The 25,688-nt window shown below is 40.4% G+C and overlaps 1 protein-coding gene across 2 annotated transcripts in view; it reads right to left on the bottom strand.

The window, feature by feature from the left end:
• Positions 1 to 25,688, bottom strand: part of LOC144668069 (protein TANC2-like) — a 923,845-nt gene that overhangs the window by 498,236 nt on the left and 399,921 nt on the right. For both annotated transcript variants that reach the window (XM_078529835.1, XM_078529836.1), the window contains one exon: positions 1,770 to 1,841. In XM_078529835.1, coding sequence (XP_078385961.1) covers positions 1,770 to 1,841 — 72 coding nt within the window. The remainder of the gene's footprint in view (positions 1 to 1,769; positions 1,842 to 25,688) is intronic.

Raw genomic sequence — 25,688 nt, 5'->3', positions numbered from 1 at the left:
TCCATCGGTGATTTCTTTAGGGGATTGTGTGAAGTCTAATTTTAGATACTTTTAGGTAAGAAGTGGTCGAAGTTTTTGCTGTGGAAATTACATTTGCATTACTATAGGTCACCTGTAGGCAGGCAGCCCAGGATTTTAATAAACGAGACGCTGCAAGAGCCAAATTCTTTCAATATCTAATTTTTGTACCCTGGTAACAAGAATGAGTTGCTCATAACTCAAAACTTAAGTAACTTTTCTGATTTTCCATTTTATTTTCTGTGAATGTTTTGGGAGAGTGGAAGAGAAATTTTACGAATTTTTGAAGATATAAATTTGTGCACTAAAAATGCTAATTGTTATATCTATTTTATTATTTTCCAAAATGTATGCTCAAATGCCCCACGTAAACCACAATGCCCACCTTTTAAACAGATCATCAAATAGTTTGAGACTCAACAGTTATTTTTGAACTTTGCAGCAATTCTGGGGACAAATAATAAAGAGCATTTATTCAGGCATTTGCACTAATGGTCTTTATAAGATGTGTAAGCACATGGAAATAGGTTATTAAATACAGACACACCAGAACAAAAACCAGAAGGTGGTTTTGCAAAACTCTGTTCACAGAAATGCCTAACAGGTCAGTGCCAATGCAAAAACAAAAGAAGTGCAGATGCTGGAAATTGGAAATGAAAAGAGAAAATGCTGGAAATACTTAGTGCCTGTGGAGAGAGTAATGGGGTTAACGGCCCAGGTCTTCTGGTCCCAACTGCAATGAAAGCTGAGACACTCCGCCCTATAGATGGCTGCAAATGAATCGGAGGTTCCGGGGAGCTGACTTACGCTGGAACCCCAAACTTCAGGTTCACCAGAAATGACACTGTGGGAGCCCCCATGCAAAACCTGTCAGTGTGTAAACTTGGGCTGTTTGCCTGGGAAGTACCTAGCTTTTTACCACACACACACGCCCCCCCCCCCCCCCCCCCCCCCGGGGATGATGGAGGTGACAGGGAACATGGGGCAGGAATAATGGTATTCAGGGTGGTGAGCGGCAAGGGGGTGATGGGAGGGGGTTGAGCCGGGGGTGTGGTAGGGAGGGAGTAGCGGGCAGTGGTGTTTGGAGAGCTAGAGCGACAAAGTGATTAAAAATTAGCTTTCAAACACTTCAAGATGACAAAGGTAGCGTTGTTTCACTTCAACTTCGTCTTGCCACTAAGTCTCCCATTTCTCCTTGACAATCGATCCACGTTGAAGCTGACAAATAAGTTAAGACTTGTAATTTAAAATGCAGTTGGTGGCATACACCACAGCTTCACTGTCAACAGGAAGATGTGGGCCAATGTTTCAGGTCAATAGTCTTTCATAATTGTTTACATTTCTTTTTCCAGTGCTGACAGAAGTGCACAGACCTAAAACGTTAACTGTTTTTCTTTCCACAGTTGCTGCCAGACTCGCTGAGTATATCCAGTATTAGTATACCTGTACCCAGATCCCTTTGCGTCTCTACCCCATTTAGACTCTTATTTTCCAAAGAGCAGGTGGCCTCCATATTCCTCCAACCATAATGCACCATCTCACACTTTTCTTTATTGAATATAATTTGGTATTTACACATCAAATTCTGCAAATTTGTTAATTTCCATATTAACTACCCACACCTCCCTCCCTAAATTTGATGTCAACCCCAAATTTTGATGCAGCACTTACGATTCTGACTCTGTTCTGACTCCATTAACTCACTGCTTTTTGCACTGTACCCTTGATCCGATAAAAGCCGGTTTGCCTACCTTGTCCAGACCGGTTCTGTCGAGAATCTATGTTTGTTTGTCTCCGTTCTGATTGTTCCTCGTTCCCACCATCTACAAAACACAAATGTCAAGCTGTCAGTATACAAGACACACCTTTGTAATGGAATTGTAACAGAATAGGAGTCAACTTATCTAATCTCCTGTCAATAAGAGGAGAGAGTTACACTGTTCTGAATACCGATGCAAAATACTAACTAATTACACACAACTTATTGAATGGCTCTCAAATTAGCATTGGCAGTTATGGAAATCAACAGAGAATTATTATCAAAGACGCCTGTATTGAAAAGATGTTACTAGCATTCGACAAGATTTCGTTAGGAAACAGAAATTCGTACTCAGCCTTGAATCTATTGAGTATTGAATTTCCTTTAGACTTCATCTTAGGCAAATATACTCTTTATCCTGTACCTAATATGAAATTACAATGCAGCTAAATCCTGATACATTATAGTAAACAGGCAAGTTCTAGAATCCATTATCAAGATGGTAGCAGCAGAACACTTAAAACATAATGCAATCAGGCAGAGTCAACATGTTTTTGTGAAAGGGAAATCATGTTTGATAAATTTATTAGCGTTCTTTGGGGATATAACAAGCAGGGTAGGTAAAGGAGAACCAGTAGATATAATTGAATTTCCACAAGGCATTCAATAAGGTGCCACATAAAATGTTACTGCACAAGATGAGCTCATAGTGTTGGGGGTGGCGTATTAGCATGGATAGAGGGTCAGCTAATTAACAGAAAACAGAGTCAGGAGGAATGGGTCATTTTCAAGTTGAAAAACTGTAACTACTAGAATGCCACAGGGATCAGTTACTGGGGCCTCAACTATTTCTGATCCATATTAATGACTTGGATGAATTTACAAATGATACAAAGAAAAGCAGTTTTGAGGAGGATATAAACAGTCTGCAAAGGGGTATAGATGTGTTAAGTTAGAGGGCAAAAATTTGGTAGATGGAGTATAATGTGGGAAATGTGAGGTTGTCCACGTTGGCAGGAACAACTGGTTATGATCTGGTTAGGGGCCAGTAACATTTTGTTCAAAATGGATGAAGTTTGAAATCCCAGGTACTTGCTAAGAGCCACAAGATTCCACAGTTTTAAACAAACAAAACTTTACCATACAAAGTCAGCAAACTAAAACAATCTATAAAATCTATCTTATACTCCAACATTCAGTATTAACATGAGGCAAATATGAATTAACAGGCAAACTGTGATCGAACACACCACACTGCACATTAAATGGCAGATACAGCCAAGGCAGTTCCCACAGATTTCTCAGCAACACACCCAGATATCAGTGACCTCAAATCTCTGAGAAACTTTGTCTCCCTTACGAGGGATTTCAACTTTTCACTTTCGAAGATCTAGCTTCTGAATTCCCTTGGAAGCCGCTCTGTCTCAGACTGCTTCAATGACTGCTCACCTCCCGTTGGTTCAATCTCTCCTCCTGAGACTGCATTCCATGGGATTAACAAAGCTGCACTCCTGCCTCTAATCACTGGCACACTTGCAACTCTTTTGCAAACCGCTAGCTTCACTAAGCTGGCACTTACCCTGGTTTCTCCAAACTCCAGTCTTCTGGCTGGACTGAGCTATAAATGACTCTCGGGGCAACAAACAGCTGCACCACAATGGTTCTCAGGGCTTCTTCAAGCCCTAACAGCCTGTAGCCGCTAACAGCGGCACCCTTTTGAAATATCCTCTTCCCCTGCTGCATAACATGCAAATAAATTGTAACCAGAGAAACTTCTTAAGCTCCACCCATCTCCATGATGATATAGCTTTCATGGTTTGGCTGATTGCTTTTAAACTAATCTGCTGTATTCCAAAATCAAAACATCTCTCTGAACTGCACTTCTTTGCACGCACTATAGACATCACTCATCTGTTCTCCAGCTAAGTAAGCCCACCTGCTGTTTTATGGCTCCATCTCCTCCATTCTGACTTTATTAAACAAACCTAGGTAACCTTCTGAACTGCCATTTTCTTTTAAGTGTTCAGGCAAATTCTTACCTTACTTTCACAACAACAATCTTTCCAGAACTAAACATGGGGTGGAATTTTACAGTCCTGAAAGTCAATGGATCTTTGAATGGCTTGCCGCATTTTACAGCCCTGCCCTCGCCAGGATGGGGCCATAAAATTCTGCTCATTATCTCTAAAATGTTAACATTAACAATGAACTAGGCATCTGTCACAGAACAGAAAAGCAGTATATTATTTAAATGAAGAGAGGCTGCAGAATTCTGTAGTACAGACCTGGGATCTGGGTGTCCTTGTACATGCATCATAAAAAATTAGAATGGAGGTGCAGCAAGTAATTAGGAAGACAAATGGAATGTTGGCTTTTACTGCAAGGGGATGGAGTGTAAAAGTAGGGAAATCTTGTTAGAACTGTACAGGCCATTGGTGAGGCCACATCTGGAGTACTGCACACAGTTTTGGTCACCTTATTTAAAAAAACAATAGGCTTGCATTAGAAACAGTCCAGAGAAAGTTCATTAGACCAATTCCTGGGATAAAGGGACTGTCTTGAGCAGTAAAGTTGAGCAGGTTAGGCCTATCCTCATTGGGTTTTAGAAGAATGAGAGATGATCTTGCTGAAACATAAAATTCTGAGGGGGCTTGACAGGGTAGATGCTGAAAGGATATTTCCTCTTAGTAAGAGAATCTAGAACTAAGGGGCACAGTTTAAAGATAAGGGGTCTCCCATTTAAGAAAGGGATGAGGGAAAGATTCTTCTCCCAATGTTTAGAATTCTCTTCCAGAGAGAGCAGAGGAGGCTGGATCATTGAATATATTCAAGGCTGAGTCAGACAGATTTTTGACTGACAAGACAGTCAAGGGTTATGGGGCACAGGCAGCAAAGTGCTGTTAACACCACAACCAGATCAGCCATGATCTTACTGAATGTAGGAGTAGGCTCGATGGGCTGAATAGCCTCCTCATGCTATTTCTTATGATCTTATTTTTTGCCAGAAATGTTATGCTTGGTCTACAATCATGATTTAATCAGAATCCCTGTATAATAATGAGAATTAAAATAATACTGCAGACTAATTTTATGTTTGCATAAAAGTTCCATGTTTAGATCAGCTGCTTTCATTTGTACTTCACACTAAGATACTGGGAAAAAAGTGGAGATGAATAACACAAGTAGCCTGTTAACTTTTGAGTGATGGCAGAAACAGGGAGAATTATGTATCCAAAGATAAAAATACAGGATTTCTCTCATTATTGACACCAGTATAATTCTTTTTCTAGTAAACCCAGGATACTATTCAGGGAAGGAAGACTTGTGTCTTGTGTTGCTGAGAGAAATTAGATTAGATTAGTGACTGAAAAGTTTGTTGGTAAATGTTACAATTGTGTGAATATTAGAGGAAAAGAAAGGAATAGGGAGTAAACAAAGGATTTGAATTTTAAGCAAAAATCACAAATTATCATGAAAGCAGAAAAAATATAAAATCTAATTAACAAGGCAACATAATCTTGGTAAATATCCTTGCATCATAAGTAAGTTTTACAGAGTCAAAAAGTTTTAGACATTTTATCTATAAAGCCTGAAACATTCAGCATTAAGAAGGTATGCAATATTTTTACCCGAAAAGTAATTTCAATCTCAACTCACCCAGCGAGAAACACCAATGGGAAGAAAATTTGACAGGTTGTAAAAGAGGATCCCATCCCATCACTTATGCGCTGTGCGGATTAGGTTAAAATTATCCCCACCTTGTGTCAGGTCATACAATAGAATACTTCAGTAAATATGAAGTATTGCAGCCAATGGCAAAGGTTGAGCCAATGTAAACACCAAAAACTGGACTCCAGTCTGACAATTCTTTTGACCTTTCTTCCTCCAACTGTATTAGGAATTTTACAGAATTTGTTTCAATAATATTAGTGCCCATACAAAATGAAACACCTTACAACACAATGCACACACGTGAACTTTTACTTGAATGCCGAATACAAAATTAAATTTTTTTTCAAAACATTTTGTATCCGTCTTCTGAAAGCACAGTACCATGCTGCAGTACAATTAACCAGATGGTACCTCGCTCATGTATTCACTCTTCATTTTAGCAGGTTGTTCAACAGTTGAGAGCTTCACAGCATAGCTCAATTTTGTCCTCAGCAGATATCCAGACATAGGTCACTGGATAGCAGAGTAGGAATGGAAACACTTGGGGGTCAGGGACACTGATACCAATTTTACCTACCAAAGGTATCCCTTTGTCAAAGCCAAAGTGGAGAGGTGGGAGTCATATGACATGAACCCCTAGCTGGTGGCAATATGTTTTGGGAAACTGCAAAGCTCAGTCTGCCATTTTTCCATCTACTGAGCAGCAGCACAGAAAAGGGGCTCTGTCCAAGTCTGAATGCCTGGCTCTATCTACACTGTTTCAACTGGAACTGCTGTGCCATTGCCTACAAGACAAATTCATCTCTGCATGCCTCACTCATCGTGGGGCAATTCATAGAAATTGGATCACACCAAAGCCGAGGGGTTGAGAAATATGCCACCGCTTATAAAGGGGGGAACAAATCAAACGCCTTTCTGTTTATAGACAGGGGGTGAGAGGAGAAGTTAGGGCTGTTTAAATTAACCCTCTCCTGTCTGTAACAGAGTACAAACTGATCTGGTGATTTTCAAATGTTCCTTACATAATAACCCAAACATGAAAGTTCATCTGAAATCATGTTTTACATTAAATATGTCTCAAAACCATGATGGTTTGCTGATAGCACTGAGGGGTTAGTTACACAAGCATTGTGCCTTGTATATAGTAAGAGGGATTACAACATATGAAAATGAGTAGGCAGAATTAAAAGTTTGCTCTCCTTTAGGATTATTTTTCTCTAGGATTTACAGTATTTATGTTCGTTACAAGATAATCAAAATTCTGGAGTTCTGTGTACTCAATACATCTGGCAATTCAAAGTGAGAAACATATGATAATAGCATTATTGGAAGTGCATAGTAAGCTTCCACAGAACATAGCCTTGTAACCAAATCTACTTGGTGTACATATACAAAAACGTGTTTATAGATGATTAGAATATCGTAAGATTTATGTGTAGCTCCCACGCAATTTAGCACAGCTATGGTGACAAGATTATCTTTTATTCTTAAAACTATTATTTGTGTGCAGATAACCTAAGCAATCAGAGAGCATTACCATCCTGATTCAAGTGTAATAATCAATGTTGTGAACAGCAACATGGTGAAATCATACTCAGTGAGGCCCAATCTATCTTAATTACATTCCCGAGACAAACAAATTAAACCACACATTTTATCGAATACGATATGGAAAAAAATCATGTTTACATTCAACGTAGGTTAGAAAAAATGGCTATTTGAATGGGCCCCAACTGCAGGGCTGCAATGGGGTTTTCAAACTCCCATGTTCTTCCAGATGCTGGTACAATGCCTGCCCCAATTAGATTTATGTTTATTTCTTGTTTCCATAAACATAAGTTATAGTTTACTTTTTCAACACTGCTAGTAAATAAATGTTAAACTCTAAGTTATATTTCATAACACACAGGTCAGGACAGGATCACTTTCAGTATACTGCCCATAAGTCAAATAGCTAGTCAACAATCTCTATATTTGAAAAAAAACTGATCCTTTGAATAAAAGGACTGCCAGTACTCATGGAGTGGGGTCCCAGCATGACCCTGCAGTTACCTTTCAGTGTAAAGCAATCCCACAAAGAGCAATGAAACAAACACAGTAAAATCTCACATTCGCAGGAGGGTATGTTCTTGGAAAACCTCGCAAATGGCAAACATATTTTATAATGGGAGTAAGTTAGATAGGTGCCAACCATCCAAAAATTTGATATGTATAGAGAATAAAAGACAATAAAAACAATGTTTTTATTAAATATAAAGATGTCCTGCTATTTAGCAAAATAAGCAATATATATTAGTCACTTACGCTTATTATAAGGCTCTCCAACAGAATGTGATAGGGCTTGGAGGTGAAGTTGGTGGAGAATTACTTGAAGGTGGAGGGAGTGGGTGAGGTGGCTGATGTAGGTGTTGATGTGGCAGTAGATTTAAAAATGCAATGTTATTTTTGACTGCTTCACCTTTTGCTTCTCAATCTTGTGAGTTCTCCTTCAGGAGCAATAGTGTCAACCACTCTACAAGAGACAATGCTTCTTTCCATGTTTGTAACTATAGCCTGTCTCCTGTTTTTTTCAATTCTTCAGCTGATCTCATGAGTTCTGCTATCATCTTAGGTAAAAATTGAGCCTTCTTAGACTCTTTCTTCCTCCCCGTTTTTACATTCACTTAATTTCATCAGTACTACCAATTCTTTGTACAGAGTTCCATTCAATGAGACTGAAGCAACTCGTCTACTTCATCTGTGGCCAGGTCTTCAAATCCCTCCCCTCCAACTTGTTTTGCCAACACAACAATCTTGGTTACTTCAGCATCCACATTGGGGAACCCTGTGAAATCATTTACAGCCTCAGTCAAACATTTTTCCAGCAGGCATTTATGGTTGATTCTCTACTCTCATCCCATGCATCTTCAAATACCCCTATTGATATAAGATTGTTGAATTCCTTCCAGCAATCATGGACAGTGGTTGAAGGGTTTGTTTGCATAATGTTAAGAATGTTGCTGAAATTTTAATGGATATAGTAAGCTTTGAAGGTTACAATGATCCCCTGGTCCATTGGCTGGATGCATGAGGTCGTATTTGGGGTAAAAGCAAAATTTCAGCGTCTGGATAGCTATCTGCAAGAGGGTCGATGTCCAGAAACATTATCAAAGTAGGATCTTGAGGACAAGTTTTTTTTTCTCTCAAATAAGCCCTGGCCACACACAGAATCCAATTTTCAAGCCAGTCTTCAAACTGGGTTTTCTGACCTATAAGCCACCACTGGTTTACACTTAAAACCAGCTACATTGGCACACACCAGGAGCGTTGGCCTGACCTTTCTGACTTTAAAACCAGGCGCAGTACTTTCTTCTTTGGATATGTAAGTCCTATTTGGAATTTTCTTCCAGAACAGACCAGTTTGGCCTGCGTGAAAAACCTGCTCTGGCTGGTACCCTCGCTCCTTAATGCTTTTCTACAGCACCTTGGAAAACTCTCCTGTAGCTGTATAGTCACCTGATGTAGTCTCCCCCATCAACTTCACATTATGAAGACCAAAGCACTTTTTGAAGCTATCAAACCATCCTGTGCTGACGGAGAATCCTCTGGACGGCGAAGAGGAGTGTCATCGCTTTTCCAGGACATTTACTACTTGGTTCAGATTCACTCACTTTTCAATAATGGTGATTTAAAGATTGCCCATAAACCATACTGTCCTGTAGACACAAATGAAATCGTAACAACTATGAACACCTACTTGCAAACACTCCAGTAAGCAACATGGCAGACGACGCATGCGCAGTGCACACCTTCTAGTCCAGGAAATACGTCACAGATACCTTCCGTATCATATTTCTTCTCACATTCCTTCAGGTACTTTTTCTATTTTATAACATTTTCTCCAACTATTTTTCTAGTTTTTATCTCTCTGAAAACCGTGGATAAGCAAACATTGGACCCACAATCAGTGAAATGATGTATGCAGTGTTTTGTGGGATAAGCGAATTTGCAAATGGCGATGATGTGAACGGCAGGATTTTACTGCAAGATCAATCTTCTCAGGTGTTGATGGTGGAATAAACATTGGGTGGTAAATTAGAATAACTTCCCCACTCTTCTTTGAAAAGTTCTATGGGGTCTTTTATGACCAACGGAGAGAACAGATGCTGCCTTGGTTTAACGTTTATCCAGAGGACAGCACATCCTACAGTGCAGCACTCACTCTGCACTGCACTAAAGTCTCAGCCTGGTGAATATATTCAAGTCTCTGGAGTGGGGTTTGAATCCACGACCTTCTTGATTCGGAGACGAGCTTGCTACCACTGAGTCACATCTGACAACCTTTAGTGTCTATTGCGCCTGTCTGCCCATGCTTATCATGCTGCCCTCCCACTGACCCCACAAACTCTGGTAAAATCAGCACTGGACTTTAACACCAGGATCATGTCCTGAAGAAGTGCAGCTGTAAGGTGTCAAAATGTTATACACAGAGCACTGAACAGCTTTTCTGTTTCTACACTGGTTAAAAAAAACAGAAAATAAAATTGGTTCAACATACAAGTGTAGACATGAATAAAAAAGCTTACTGGCAGATTAATGTTATGTGAAGCAAGTGACACTGAAGATAGTGTTGATCCTAATTTGTTATTTTCGGTTCATTTTTATAGGCGATTTTAGCTCACATGTGTACTCAAATGTGATTACAGATTTCATGGGAACATTTTTAGGACAATTTAAGATGCCATTTTTGGTGATTTCAGACAAAGAGGCCAGTGAGTTTCTTTTCTTTACAAGAAACAAAGTGCTCCCAGGAATGGAAAGAACATCTGCAATCTGTCAGTGTTGAACTCATTCACTGTATGGTATTCTTGGAATACACTTTAAAACTGAACTTATCTGCCAGCACACAATCAACTGACAGATTATAAATCATGCATCATTTCAGATTGGCAGTACACTTTCAAGATCTAGAATAGTGCCTGGAATGAAGATTCTCACTGGAATGCAGTCTGTTGCCTAGGTAACACCATCCTCTACGTAACCCATTCAGAATGTAAAACACATTTTCTGGTTTTATTTTTAGATTTCATGTGTTTTCGCTCTGCCATTATTGGGTATTTTATTTTAAAACAAAATGAAAATTATTTATACAAATATTTCAGAATTCCATGGCTCCATTTTGATAATTATTCTTTCAACTTGCTCTTGCATGATAAAATAATCCAGTATTTTAGATAAATAGCTTCAAAATCGAGTAACTTCAGCTGAGTGGCATTGTAACATTTCAGTGTGGTTAGTAACACCCCCAAGATGGAAGATAGCCTCATGGATGAAGGTAAATGAAATACCTTACGGCACTAAATTTTGATAGGATTCAAAGTAAGGAACGTTCAAGAAATTTGACAGGTTCCTGCTCTTCTCGCTCCACCATTTCATCAAATTTCAAATTGTACCATATGATTGCACTTATTCAAGAAAAGGTCATTAGAATCAACATTGAATCTTATCGAACGTCTTTTGGAAATCAAAATACACTACATCAACTAGTGCTCCTTTATCAATCCTGCTTGTTATATCCCAAGGATAACGGGAGACAGTGTCACAGTGGTAATGCCTCTGGACAAGGCCCAGGCTAATGCCCTGAGGACACAAGTTTAAATCCCGTGACAGCAGCTGCTGGAATTTAGATTTAATTAATAAATTCAGTTAATTAATTTTAAAAATCTGGAATTGAAAACTACTCTCAGTAATGATGCCATTGATTGCCAGAAAAACCCATCTGGTTCACTAATATCCTATAGGGAAGGAAAGCTGATGTCCTTACCTGTTCTGACCTACATATGACTCCACAAATTAAAATTAAAGCACAAGGGATAGGAGGTAAATTGCTGGCATGGATTAAGGATTGGCTAACAGGCAGAAACACTCAGTCCCTGTGAAGACAAACTCCCATCTTCACACTGAGCACACTCTCAATCGTGCTGTGCACGACTACTGTGCTTAATAGGATAGCAGCTCAAAATTGGGCATCCGTGAGGCATTGTACACCAGCAGCAGCATAATTATATGTAACCACCACCTGTAATCTCATGGCCCATCATATGTCTGACTCTACCAATACCATCAAGCCAGGGGATCAACCCCAGCTCCACGAGGAAGTGCAGGAGGGCATGCCAGCAGCAACATCAGATGTACCTAAAAGTGAGTTGTCAACTTGGTGAAGCTACAACACAGGACTACTTGCATACCAAACATCAGAAGCATCATCTGATAGACAGAGGTATGTCATCCCACAACCAACGGGTCAGATTAAAACCCTGCAGTCCTGCCACATCTAGTTGTAAATGTTGATAGACAATTAAACAACTAACAAGAGGACGTGGAGGATTCACAATAAATATCCCCATCCTCAATGATGGGGGAATCCCAGCACATCAGTGCAAAAGACAAGGCTGACGCATTTGAAACCATTTTCAGTCAGAAGATCCATCTCAGCCTCCTTCTGAAATCCCCACCATCACAGATGCCAGTCTTCAACCAATTAGATTCACTCCACCTGACATCAAGAAATGGCTAGAGGCACTGGATACTGCAAAGGCTATGGGTCCTGACAACATCCCAGCAATAATAGTGAAAACTTGTGCTCGAGAACAAGCTGCGCCCATAATCAAGCTGTTCCAGTACAGCTACAACACTGGCATCTACCTAGCAATGTGGAAAACTGCCCAATTACATCTTGTGCACAAAATGCAGAGCAAATCCATCCGACCAATTATGACCCCATCAGTCTCCTCTCAGTCATCAGCAAAGTGATTGACAGGGCTATAAAGCTGCACTTACGCAGCAATAACCTGCTCACTGATGCTCAGTTTGGGTTCCATTGGGGCCACTTGGCTCCATTACAGTCTTGGTCCAAACACAGGCAAAAGAGCTGAACTCAAGAGGTGAGGTGAGAGTGACTGCCCTTGACATCAAGGCAGCATTTGACCGAGCCTCCCGAATCCCACCTCCTCAGCCAAAATCCGGTCCAAGTTGTTGCTGTTGCTTCCAAAGTTCCAATTCAGCTCCCTCAGGTAAATCTACAGAAAAGACCATCAAGTCAGTTACTGACTATTTTAAATGGCACAACCTCATGTAGCATTTTTCTCAATTAAGAAGGCCTTTCAACTCTTGTGTCAGCCTCATCCAGATGTTGGATCATCTCATCACCTTTACCACCACCATTTGATAATTTGTCACCATTAGCAAGTGCAGTAACATCAGACAAATAGCTGTTCTGTTGCCTAGGCTGTTTATTTACCATTAGCATTCAAATTGTGTTTGGTAGCAATTTACTCATAAGACATTTGTAGACGGAAAAATATCCTTTTCTCATTAGATTTCTTTCCTTGAAGGCACACTCATAAATTATGCAGCATTTCATAACAATTTTAAAAATGACAATTTGCTCTCAATTCCTCACATTGCTTCTTCAGGTTCCCTAAAGACAACAATGCTTATGAAATTCCCTTCTCTGGGTTCCTTCGGTGGCTTAGTGGATAAATGCAGTGTGAACTTAGAAAAAGCATGAAAAGGGCTTCCATTTGTATAATGCTACAGTCTCATTCTCTCTGGCAGTCTTTCACAGAAGCACTGCTCCTTCAGTTCATGTCAGCACCTTTCAACAGATCCTCCACCCTACAGTTCACTCTTCCTTCCTTACTTCACTCCCTCTCACCTCTTCATTCTGGCACATTTAATCTCTCCCCACCCCATTAATGCTGCCATATTTCACCTCCCACCCAACCCTTCGGTTCATATTTGCACCTATCACCTCTTCCTCATTCAGTTCATTTGATCTCACAAAGTATGAGAAATTGCCAACATGTTATTCTTGGTGCACCAGGGGGTTGGGGAACAGAGTAAATTTTCTGTACTTTGGGTAGTTTCAAAGTGCAGGTAGATCGTTACGCCTTGCTAAAACGGTGGACACAGACCTGGCTTAACATCACAAGTGAAGGAGCGCACCACTGGCAACCACAAGTCCGAAATTTGGCCCATAACTCCCGATCTCCAGGGCGGCACCCCCAGGGGAGGGTACACCGAAGGTGCGTTGGAGGACCAACCCCACCATCCACAAAGGTCCCCACGTAAGGATTGCAGGGCAATTGCTCGGGAAGTTCAAACTTCTGTTGGGCAATTATCCTGCAATGGGAACCACCTGAAACTTCGATTTAAATCTCAGGCTTCGGGTGGTTCCAACTGTCTTACAGGAATAGTTACCCAAGAAAAGTTAGAAAAATGAAAACCACTTCTAACTCCTGGGTAACTATAGCATTGACTGCCCCCCCCACCCCCCCTCCCCCCCACCCCACTGGAGCACCCAACTACTCCCTCCCCACCCCCAACCACCCTCTGGGCCAACCCTCCGGACCTCCCGACTAACACCCACACCCCCTAACTACACTCCTGACCTCTCAGCTACCCCCCCAACCTCCACACCATCCCCCCTACTCTTCCCAACAAACTAAATCAGAGATGATGAGGTTCTCTATTGGACAACTAAGTATTGTAACTTGGAGCTGTTCATATTTTTAAACTTGTTGGACTGGCTTTAAACTTCTCCATTTCAAAAGATTAACTGCGTGTAAAGTGTCGTATCAAACGGTAACATAATGTGCATTCCCACAGCTTTCCCTTAGATGACGAGAATCCTTTTTGCACAATGAGTTATGATGATTTGGAATGTACTGCCTAAAAACATCGAACTTTCAAAAGAGAACTGAATATTTGAAGGGCAACTATGGGGTAAGAGTGAAGGAGTGCAACCAATTGGATAGCTCTTTCAAAGAGTTGGATGCAGGTATGATTGGCTGAATCGCCTCTTTCTGTGAACTATCTTATGCATATAAAATGTCTAGTAATTAGAGTTCAAATAGTTTTATCCTTTTTTATTTAATTCTTCAGATCTGAGATCTTAGACAGTTACCATTTGTGCAAGTGAAGTCCGATGAAACTGGATCTGGTCAATTTGATGTTAGTGTTTTATTGGGGCAAAAATGGAAGTATAGACTGAATGCATATCCTCTGTACTTAAAACAGTAACATTTTACGTTAGGTAATCAACAGTTTTACTAGGTAGCAATAGCATATGCGGCACAAAAACAGGCCATTCAGCCACACCAGCCCATGCCGGTGTGAATGCGCCACTTGAGCCTCCTCCCATCTTTTCTCATCTTCATCTACCATCGTCAACATCTATTCCTTTCTCCCTCATATGCTTACCTAGTTTCCCCTTAAATGCATCTATAATATTCCCTTCATTGCCATAGTAAGTTCCACATTCCCACCACTCTGGTGAAAAAATACACTGAGGCAACATATCAATTTGTTAAATTAAATAAATCTTAATTTAATGTTAGTGAGTGATGTCACTATTCAGTGAGCAGATAAGCCATATAGATCAAAGTTCTCAGTTTTAGCCTCAATCTGTGCTGGGCTGGGTAGTGGGAGAAGTGCTGTACCTACTGCAGTCCTGGGCAGGGAAGGGAAACTGGCAGGGTTTCTGCTCTCAATGAGAAATCTCAAATATACAGCAATACTCATTCTACTTTATTCGTTTTTTTTGCTTTGCAAAGATTTGCTTGTTTTAGTACACTGCACAAATGTGTGATAGACTTTGGAAAAGTTCTTAATTACATACAGCTTATTGTTGTGAATATCTAGTTCATGGTTTACATGTTTTCAAATATAACTTTTAGTTTTAGGAATTAAAGTTTTAACTAGAAAATGGAGTAAATGCAATCAAAATAAGCTTGGAGTCTATTACACGCAAAAGATTGGGAACATGTTGATTAGAGGTTAACAGCTAGAAAGGTAAGATCATAAAACATCAGGTGGGTTTACCTACCTAAAGAACTGGAGATGTGACATCTGCATTCATTTCAGTAAGGCCAGTCCAGAGAGGTATTTTGTTTTGGGATTAGGGCTAAATTGGTTTAAAAGCATTTTGTAAATTCTGAAGGGTTGAAAAATCCATTTTTTTCATCATATTGAAGAAGGAATTTTAAATGAGGGATAGTTAATCTAAAGGTCAGTTCGAGGTCACCCCAAAGCATGTTATGCTGCCATGTCGATAGGTGGAGTTTAGGGAGGTTCTCTGGTTTCAATTTATCTGAGTGTCTGCTGAAAGAGTTTGTTGCTGCTTGGAACTGATGGTGTGTGCAGTTTGCAGCTCATTGAGAGGAAATAGCCAAAGTAAATGATAATTAGTTAGACCTGCACAGTAATCAGAGAAAAAGCTAACTTAATCGTTCACCATTTGGAATGTGGGTAGGGCTTAATCTCAGTTTGAATTCTGTGAGAGAACAGAAGCTGGAAGATTGCCTACTTTGAAGCTAGTGGAAGAATCTATATTGGTCCTCAGAGTCTCATTGTGACTGAAAGGAATCAGCAGAATTAGCTGAGAAGTATTAAGAAGGCAACCGCAACAAGGGACCGAGGCATCCACAGTTACGAGGTAGTAAACGAAAGTCATACCTCAGAGAATAGCAGCAACTGAGGAGAATTCAAGTAGTTTCCAGAGGTCATAAAATCTTGTGGCACAGTACTATTGGTTAAAACAAGGTGTGTGTATTTCTCTTCAAATGTTAACAATCCCTAACTGGATCGCAACAAAATTGACGATCTAAAAAACTTGTATGCCAACTTACCACATTTGGGAAAGGGTTTTGTAATGACTTAATTTTCTCTGTGAAGCCTTTTAATTTCTTCTGATTGGGTGGGTTGGCATTTCTCATTCTAACTTGGCATTCATACCTCTGTGGGAATGTTATCAATGCATTTTCTATTAGGTCCTGATTCAACCTCAATGGGTGCATACCATTTTTCAGGCTGAACCACTTTCCACACCTAAACTCATTAGTGTGGTGCGTGCAGGGATCCGCGGGGGTTCCAATCTGCTACGGTATGAGTGAGATGCATCACTGAGGTGCAGTTAAGGTGCATGGAAGTTTATCCAAGGGACAACTTTTGAGGACCATTATTGTGAGTGCATCATGTTGGATCTGACTGAAAGGAGAAATAGGTAATTATTTTAATTGACTGTAACACATTAAAGAGTACAAGATTGCACCTTCCCCAGTACGCTTTTGGGATTTTGTGCTTAAAAGAAGGATGAAGTGTTGTACATGTGTTTATGCTGTTATCTGCAAATAGTAGTATAACTGCACTAAAATTAAAACAGAGTGACTTCATTTGTCCCTTTTAACTTTTATGTTTTATTTGAAACAAATATTTAAATGCTTAAAAGAGGAGAAAAGGAAAGGAAAATGTTTTTTTCACCCAGATCTTTGCTGCAGTGACATTCCTAACTACAGCATTAATCAATGAGTTACCAAAGGGTGCTAATTAACAGACAGACCTGTTCTATTTTATGGGAGAACCTGAAGTGACCAATCTTCCTCTAAATTGGCTACTTTGCTTAGCCGACAGCTACAATCAAGCAATTTTTTCACCAACTGCTATTGGCTGTTGACGACAGCATTTTTTCCTCCATGCTGTGTTAATGGCCCTCCTGATTACACTCCTAGACTGATTAGTCTGCAAGTTAAAGACAGGTAAAGCCAATTTAAAGTTACATTCCTTCATACATATCTTCTGCACCATCACTACTTAACTGGAGGTGTCAGCTGTGGCTCAGTTCATAGCACCCTCGCCTTTGAATCAGAGGGTTGTGGGTTCATGTCCCACTCCTGGAAACCAAGTACTGTGATTGTACTCGAAAGAGTTGCAATCTGTGACTGTTGAAAACTCGAAAAGAGTATCACTACTTAACTGGAGGTGTCAGCTGTGGCTCAGTTCATAGCACCCTCGCCTTTGAATCAGAAGGTTGTGGGTTCATGTCCCACTCCCGGAAACCAAGAACTGTGAATGTACTCGAAAGAGTTACATGCGATCTGTTGATAACTCGAAAGAGTATCACTACTTAACTGGAGGTGTCAGCTGTGGCTCAGTTCATAGCACCCTCGCCTTTGAATCAGAAGGTTGTGGGTTCATGTCCCACTCCCGGAAACCAAGAACTGTGAATGTACTCGAAAGAGTTACATGCGATCTGTTGATAACTCGAAAGAGTATCACTACTTAACTCAGCAAAATATCGGACTTTAAAACACCAGCGGCTGCATTTTCGCCTTCCAATGGAAGTATATACTGGGTCATTAAATGCTGAACTTAATATTTTTTGCAGGAAAAACAATTTTCCTTTGCTTTCCCAATGCCATGCCACTTTTGTGTGGCCTTTTCACGGGTGGGGAAGCCTCGAGCGCAAAACGCACACGAACATCTTCCGAGGTCAGGGATCCCATTGTGACGAGCACAAGAAAACTGTATTTCCTCCTGCACACTATTTGTATGCTGATGTGGGTTTTGGAAACTCTTTAAAAAAAAAATGAGCCTTCTTAAAGAATTTGTGACCACTAGAAGAAGCCTGCTAAGGAGTCTGGAAGATTCTGAAAGGTATATGTAAAATGTTGTGATACCCTCTAATGTGACTATTAGATGCTGTGTTGTAATGTAGATATGTTTTTAATGCAATGATTCATCATAGGGTTCTGTCCTGCAAAGTTAAGTTAATCATCACATTAACCACCATTGTTTAAGTGTTTACATGTATTACAGTACTTGTTCCATTGGAGAAAGTGCAACAATGCATTCAAAAATGTAGAAAAATGTGTTGGTAAACTGTCCTTGTCACGTTTGGTACTGGGATTTAAATATGTATAGAGTGCCTGACTGAAAAAAATCCTCTGCTTTTGAAAGGTAATAAAGATATAAGCACCTGCTCTCCTCCATTGAATGACAGGTAATATGATCTCTCAATTTCAGGTTCTTACAATTGCAATAATTTTTTGATATCTTGGCCATTACGAATGCTTGGCTGAGTTCCTAAAATCGAGTACTCAGTCCTGTTGAGACAGCTATTCAGGGGAATAACTGAGCTTTACGAGTTTGTAATAACATCCTCTGCCTTGGCCGTGATTTCAGAGTATGTGGTTATTTGTTGACACAACTTAATAGCCACTGAAAAGATTTTTTTTTCCCAATGGAAAATAATTTTTTTTGTAGCATCAATGACAGACTTTTGAATGAGAGTTTTATTATATTGTCACAGCTTAATTTTTTTTTACACCTACATTTAAAATAATCCCCATTGCTATTGCATGGTTCCTGGGGACTGTACATAGTGGATACAGGATGAGTAGCCATGGTGGATACATGGGGGGCATGGCAAGGCATGATGGTGGCATGGGGGATCAGAGGGGTCATAGTGTAGTATGGGAGGTGCAGTTGAGGAGTGTGGTTTTGAGGCCTTTAAACAATGTTCAGAATGTCTGTTATGTCTGAGAATCGAGGCAGGCCTTCTAACCAGCCCACCTCTGTACCCACACTCCCCTTGCACTCTACTGCAGCTCACAAACTATACTGCAAACCCAAACCCTCTATGAGTAAAAGAAAATCCTGGGCAAAGTCACACATGGGTTAGGTGTGAATTATGGAAGCCACAAAGTACGCAAGTCACATTTTCCAAAACCTACACGAAAATCTGAGCCCAAAAGTCAATAAATTATTAACAACCAGGGAGTGCTGAAAGATATAATTGTGCTACATTTTCATCTACATGATCCTGCACCGTAGCCACCTGGCCTCTTGTGTATCTCCAATTTTAACACTACACCATTGGTAGCCATGCCTTCAGTTGCCTAGGTGAAAAATTCTGGAATTTCCTCCCTACACCTCTCCTCCTCTCTACCACACTTCTCTCCTTTAAGATGCTGTTTAATCCCTTGACCACGCTTTTGATCATCTGACCTAATATCTCTTTATGTGGCTCAGTGTATTGCTTTGTTTTATAATGCTTCTGGGATGTTGCATTACGCTAAATGCACTAATATAAATTGTTATTTTCTGCCGACAACTCTAGAAGGAGTACCACTCAGCCCTCACAACAACAACTTCTCTATATAACTCCTATGTGACTATGACAAAGGCAATTTCCCCTCATCAGTGTTCCTTCTCAGCTGTGCAGCTGCAGTCTTTGGAATTCTCTTCCATAGACAGCAGTGAGGCTGGGTCATTGATTATGTTTAAGGCTGAGTTAGGCAGCTTTCTGATTGATAAGTGAGTCAAGGGTTATGGGGGACAGGCAAGAAAGTGGTGTTAAAGGTCACAATCAGACCAATCATGATCTTATTGAACGGCAGAGCAGGCTTCATGGGTCGATTGGGCTACTCCTGCTCTGATTTCTTACGATATTAATATCTTATGAACCCAAAGGTTCCTGCACAGGCCACATACAAGCCTTTGTACACTTACCTATCTCTACAATTTAATAAAATTATTTAATAAATTACCCCACGTGCACTCAAAAAAAATTACAGGGGATGTTGCTCCCCATCCTTCTCCACCTGACTGCAGCCTTTGCCACAGTTGATCACAACATCCTCCTCCAAAACTTCCCCATTGTCGTCCAGGCAGGTGGAACTGCACTCAACTGGTTCTATTCTTATCTATCTAATCATAACCAGAGAATTGCCATCAATAGCTTCTCTTCCTGTTCCCACAGTTACCTCTGGTGTCCCCCAAGGATCTATCCTTTGTCCCCTTCTATTTTTCATCTACATGCTGCCTCTCAGTTACATCATCTGAAAACACAAGTTTTCATGTGTCCACGGATGACACCCAGCTCTACCTCACCACTACCCTTCACCTCTCTGCCTCTCTACCTCACTTTGCTCCTTTAAGACACTCTTTAAAACCTACCTCTTCAACCAAGTTTTGGGTCATCTACCTTAACGTCTTATGTGACCAGTGTCATTTTTTTTTTCATAATGCGTCTGTTAAGAGCCTTGGTACCTTTTACTACGTTACAGGCACTATATAAATACAACTTGTGATTGTAATAGTTCACATAGTAAAATATTCCAAACAAAATTTGACACCAAGGGACATGAGGTTTAAGGCCTGGTGACCAAAAGCTTGGCAAAGAGGTAGGTTCTAATGAGCATTTCAAAGGAGGAGAGAGCAGTACACAGATTTAGGAAGGAAATAGCAACGTTTTTTTTATTCATTCATGGGATGTGGGCATTGCTGGCTAGGCCAGCATTTATTGCCCATCCCTAATTGCCCTTGTTCAGAGGGCATTTAACAGTTAAACACATAAACACTGGAGTCACATGTAGGTCAGGCCAGGAAAGAGCAGCAGATTTCCTTCCCTAAAGGATATTAGTGAACCAGATGGGTTTTTACAACAATTGACAATGGTTTCATGGTCATCATTAGACATTTAATTCCAGGTTTTTATTGAATTCAAATTCCACCATCTGCCGCGGCGGGATTTAAACCCGGATCCCCAGAGCATTATCCTGGGTCTCTGGATTACTAGTCCAGTGACAATACGCCATCACCTCCTCCTAAGTATCTACTCAGCTGCAGGCATAACTGCCAATGGTGGAGTGAATACAAGAAGGGATGTATGAGAGGCCAGAACTGGAGGAGTGCAGAGATCTCAGAGGCCTGAAGGAGGTTACAAAGATAGGGAATGTCAAGGCCTTAGAGGAATTTTGAAACAAGGATGATCATTTTAAAATTGAGGAGTTGCCAGACTGGTGCGTTAACAGAAACAGTAGGCGGCAAGCTTTGTCATACATTTGGGCTTTAAAGATTGGCCTGCAGGAGAGGCCAGGTTCAATAGCATGCTGATGTAACAACAGATGACCATAATATGGTAGACATAGCCTTAAGAACATACTCTTATATAGGGTTTTTAGTGTAGCAAGCCACCTATTTGCAGAGTTGAGAGAGCAGGAAAACTCATTGCAGGCTAGTGTTACAAGAGGATGTGAGCTGAGACATAAGGCTGAAGTAAATAAAATGCAGAGACAGGGTGTCTAAAAGGTCATGAAAGGGAATGTCAATAAAAACAAATATTTATTATGATCAACGTGGTTGGGGGGGGGGGGCAAGGAAACAGCATTGGAAAGAACAAGAGTTATAGGTGTGTGGCTTCACAAAAGGTAGGATGTGAGATGGGTATCTAATAAGAGACAAGCAAGCAGACCACATTCAACCCCTCACTTGCCTATAACAAAGGCAGGGGTCACCACTCAATGCAAATTACCTACTTCTAAAAGCAGTAACCAACCAATAATTAGAAATACAAGTGCCAATTAATATGTATAGCCCCTCCCTAGTGTTTCAAAATCCAACTCTAGAACCTAGTACCAAACAAGTTGCTTCAGCCCTCCCGAGGTATATTACTTCTAAGGCAAGCAACCTGTTATGATGATACATGCCTCCTGCAGGCATCATGCAGTCTGGATGTTTGGTTACTTCATGAATTATGTATGGAAATGTGTACACAAATTGTATGTGATCATGACTCTAAATACACCTCAATCTCAAAGTTTATGTATCACAATATTCTGGCTTCACAGAACAGTAACATTGGAACAGGAGCTGACCATTCAATCCCTCGATCTTGTTTTGTCATTCAATCAGATCATGGCTGATTTGTAGATCAATTCCATCTACCAGCCTTGGTTCTGTACTCATTAATAGCCTTGCCTTGCAAGCATCTATCAATCTCAGTTTTGAAATTTCAATTGATCCCTAACTTCAAAAGCTTTTTTTTATGGGCAGGAGAGCTTTAAGAATTTCATCACCCTTCGTGTGAGGAAGTGCTTCCTGACATTACCCATGAACAGCTTAGCTCTAGCATTAAGATCATGTTCCCTTTATCTGGACTCCCCCATTAGAGGAAATAGTTGATTTCTGTCAAATCCGTTAATCATCTTAAAAACCTCAATTCAATCAACACTTAATCTTTCATAGTCAAGGAAACATAAACCTAATCTATGCACCATTTTTCTGAGGGAGATGGCCAGTCTGCAAGGACAAAGGACCCTGAAACCTCTTTTGAAATTATTAATGGTTGAAACATTACCAATCTCAAGAATCCAAGCTAAGAAATATACTTTTGTGTCCGCCAAGGGGGAAGTCACATGAAACCCTCCCTCCCCGGCAAGCTGCTGGAACCTGTAAATTGCCTTGTGGATCTGCAAAGCTTAGACAGCCATCATCCATCAACTAAAAACAGAAAAAAGGCTCTGGCGGGGTTTTGAATGTCTAGACCCCATCTATACTGTTTCTACTGGAATTTCTGTACCAACGCCTGCAAGACCAATTTATTTTCGAGTGTCTAATCTGTCATGGAAATCACCTCTACTGGAAAAGTGAATTATCCAGCATTAGCTTTCAACCTGTGGACTCTATGAAAGAATACACCACTGGACTTTGATTATGGACTCGCATGGAACAATAATTCTTTATTCTGAGGGTTTTGCCCTGGAAGCCCCTTTCTTTCTCTATTCCCCCTTTTTTTATTGTCTAAGTGAAAAAGGAGGCCACATTGCAACCCCTCCTCTGTTTGAACATGTGTGAATAAACTACCCCTTTGAGTTTACCCTATCTTGAGATTGCTGTGGAGCTGTTAATAGGAATTGGATCACAAAATTAGATCACACCAAAACTGAGAGGTTGGGAAAATAGGCCAGCAACAATAAAGGGGGAAATTAAAATCAAAACACCAATACCCCTCCTGTCCATAACACAGGTCACATCTTGCGATTGGGAGTACAAACCCCATTATCCCAACGTTCTGTCTTCTATCTCCTAACCAATTTCCCACCGATGCCAAAAGCTTACCTCCAATTCCATGCCCTTGCGTTTTCCTAACTGTCCCTTGTCTGGCACCTTAACAAATGCCTTCTTGCACATAAACAACATTCATAGGCATTCTCTAATCTATCACACTAGTTACCTCTTTAAAAAACATAACAAGGTTAGTCAGGTACGAATTAACCTTTATGAATCCATGTTGGCTCCCTCCAATCAATTCTGATTTGTCCAATTGCTCAGGTCATTCGGTTCCTGATAACACAATCCAGTAACTTCCCCAGACAGACATCAAAATTCCCTAGCTTTAAGTCTCCCACCCCTCTTAAAGAATGGAGTGACAATGGCAATTCTCCAATCCAAGGGGGTTATTCCTGAACCAAGACAATCGTGAAGGATCACAAGTAAAATATCTGCAATTTCCTCAGCTACTCCTTTTAATACCCGGGGTTAGAAAGCATCAAGTCCTGGAGACTCAGCTGTCTTTCGTATCACAATTTTCTCCATTAGCATTTTTTAAAAACTTAGATTAAATTTATTAACTTGCTCCCCTTGTTTAATTTTATAGTTTGAGTCAGAGTTTTACAACACGGAAAGAGACCCTTCGTCCCATCGTGTCCACGCCGGTCATCAAGCCCCTATCTACCCTAATCCTATTTTCCAGCACTTGACCCGTAGCCTTGTATTTTATGGCGTTTCAAGTGTTCATTGTGAGGGCTCTCGCCTCTACCGCCTTTTCAAGCAGTGAGTTCCAGATAACCCCCACCCTCTGGGTGAAAACATTTTTCCTCAAATCTCCTCTTAAACCTTACCTTAAATCTATGCCCCCTGGTTATTGATCCCTCCACTAAGGGGAAGAGTTTCTTCCCATCTATGCCCCTCATAATTTTGTACAGCTCAATCGGGTTCCCCCTCAGCCTTCTCTGCTCTAAGGAAAACAACTCCAGCCTATCTGGTCTCCCTTCATAGCTGAAACACTCCAGCCCAGGCAACATCCTGGTGAATCTCCTCTGCACCCTCTCTAGTGCAATCATATCCTTCTTATAGTGTGGCAACCAGAACTGCACACAGTACTCCAGATGTGGCCTAACGCACAAGTTATACAGCTCCAACATAACCTTATACTCAATGCTTCAACTAATAATGGCAAGTACCCCAAAAAGGCTCCTTAATCACCTTATCTACCTGTCCTGCTGCCTTTAAGGGTCTGTGGGCGTGCACACCAAGATCCCTCTGATCCTCAGTACTTCCTCAGGTCCTACCATTCATCATGTACTCCCTTGCCTTGTTAGTCCTCCCAAAATGCATCACCTCACACTTTTCAGGATTAAATTTTCAGCATGTGCAGTAATTTGCCTTTAAATATTAAACATATGTATGACTGCATAACAGCTTCTTTAAACATTAGTACATTTTCTTGAAAACTCAGCTAGGAAAAGTTAAGCAATAGACATCAGAATGGGCACACCGCCCAGCCTGTTCAGCAATGTTTTTTTTAAGTGGAGTTCAACTCCAATGTTGTTTTTGTGCATGAATATTGCATTTCTATTTCTATTTAGTTCGCTTTTTTACTTAAATGTTACAGAAATTAGTGTAGGCTTTTTTTTAAAGCAGACTGCCAAATTTTACCTTCTAACATTCATCTCATTCAAGGGTTTAAATAAATGAGGTAGAATCAATGATGTTGTAAATTGTACATGGCTCATTGGCCTGCATCCATTTCTCATTCAATGCTTTGATGTTCCTATTCTTTGCAAACCATTGAATTAGAGCTGAGGTACAATCCATCACAAAGATAATACATTAAACTGCTTTGTTTCAAACAAAAACGTTAAAATTATAAAGTAGATCAACTTGCCCTGAATGAGAAGCTTTGGACCAATATCCAAATAAATTAGTGTGTAACAAATGCAATGCCTTTTATGGGGTAGAACAATCCCAGGAGAGGTCAGCGCTTTAAACAAAGCGCCAAACTTAAAATTAGTTCTTATCAATGCTTATTGATGTATTGACAGCACTAATTAACTTTCATGGGTTATTTGGAAATGTTTTTATAATTATAGCCATCTGTATAATATATAAAAAATAAGGAAAGTGGAGCTAAGACCACAACCAGATCAGCCATGATCTTATTGAATTGTGGAGCAGGCTCGAAGGGCCAAATGGCCTACTCCTGCTCCTATGTTCCTAAATTAAAACACATTTTTACTCTTGGCAACACGTGAGCTTGAATAACAAATTAAAACAAAAGGTTTCAGCTTGCAGGCTAAATAAGGTGTGGTAGTTTGCAACTCTTCTCCAGCTGAAGAAGGTTGGCTACTCACCAGTGCATGAAGATTAAGTGCAGCAGAGACATATTTCTAGTTGGTCAATTGCAACAAAATGTTTGGGCACAGAACAGATAAATATATCAATATTTTGGAGGTGGCAATCACTGGGCTCCATTATCAGGTTTCCCGCCTATGTGATTCATGCTCTGCTCCCTTCCCCTGCTGGCAAAAATTTGATGTCGAAAATGGGGGTGGGACTTCCACATCTGGAAGGTGCC

The sequence above is a fragment of the Cetorhinus maximus genome, chromosome 25, assembly GCF_964194155.1.
Source record: "Cetorhinus maximus chromosome 25, sCetMax3.hap1.1, whole genome shotgun sequence".
In the NCBI taxonomy this organism is placed as follows: Eukaryota; Metazoa; Chordata; class Chondrichthyes; order Lamniformes; family Cetorhinidae; genus Cetorhinus; species Cetorhinus maximus.
This window is presented reverse-complemented; position numbering and strand designations above follow the sequence as displayed.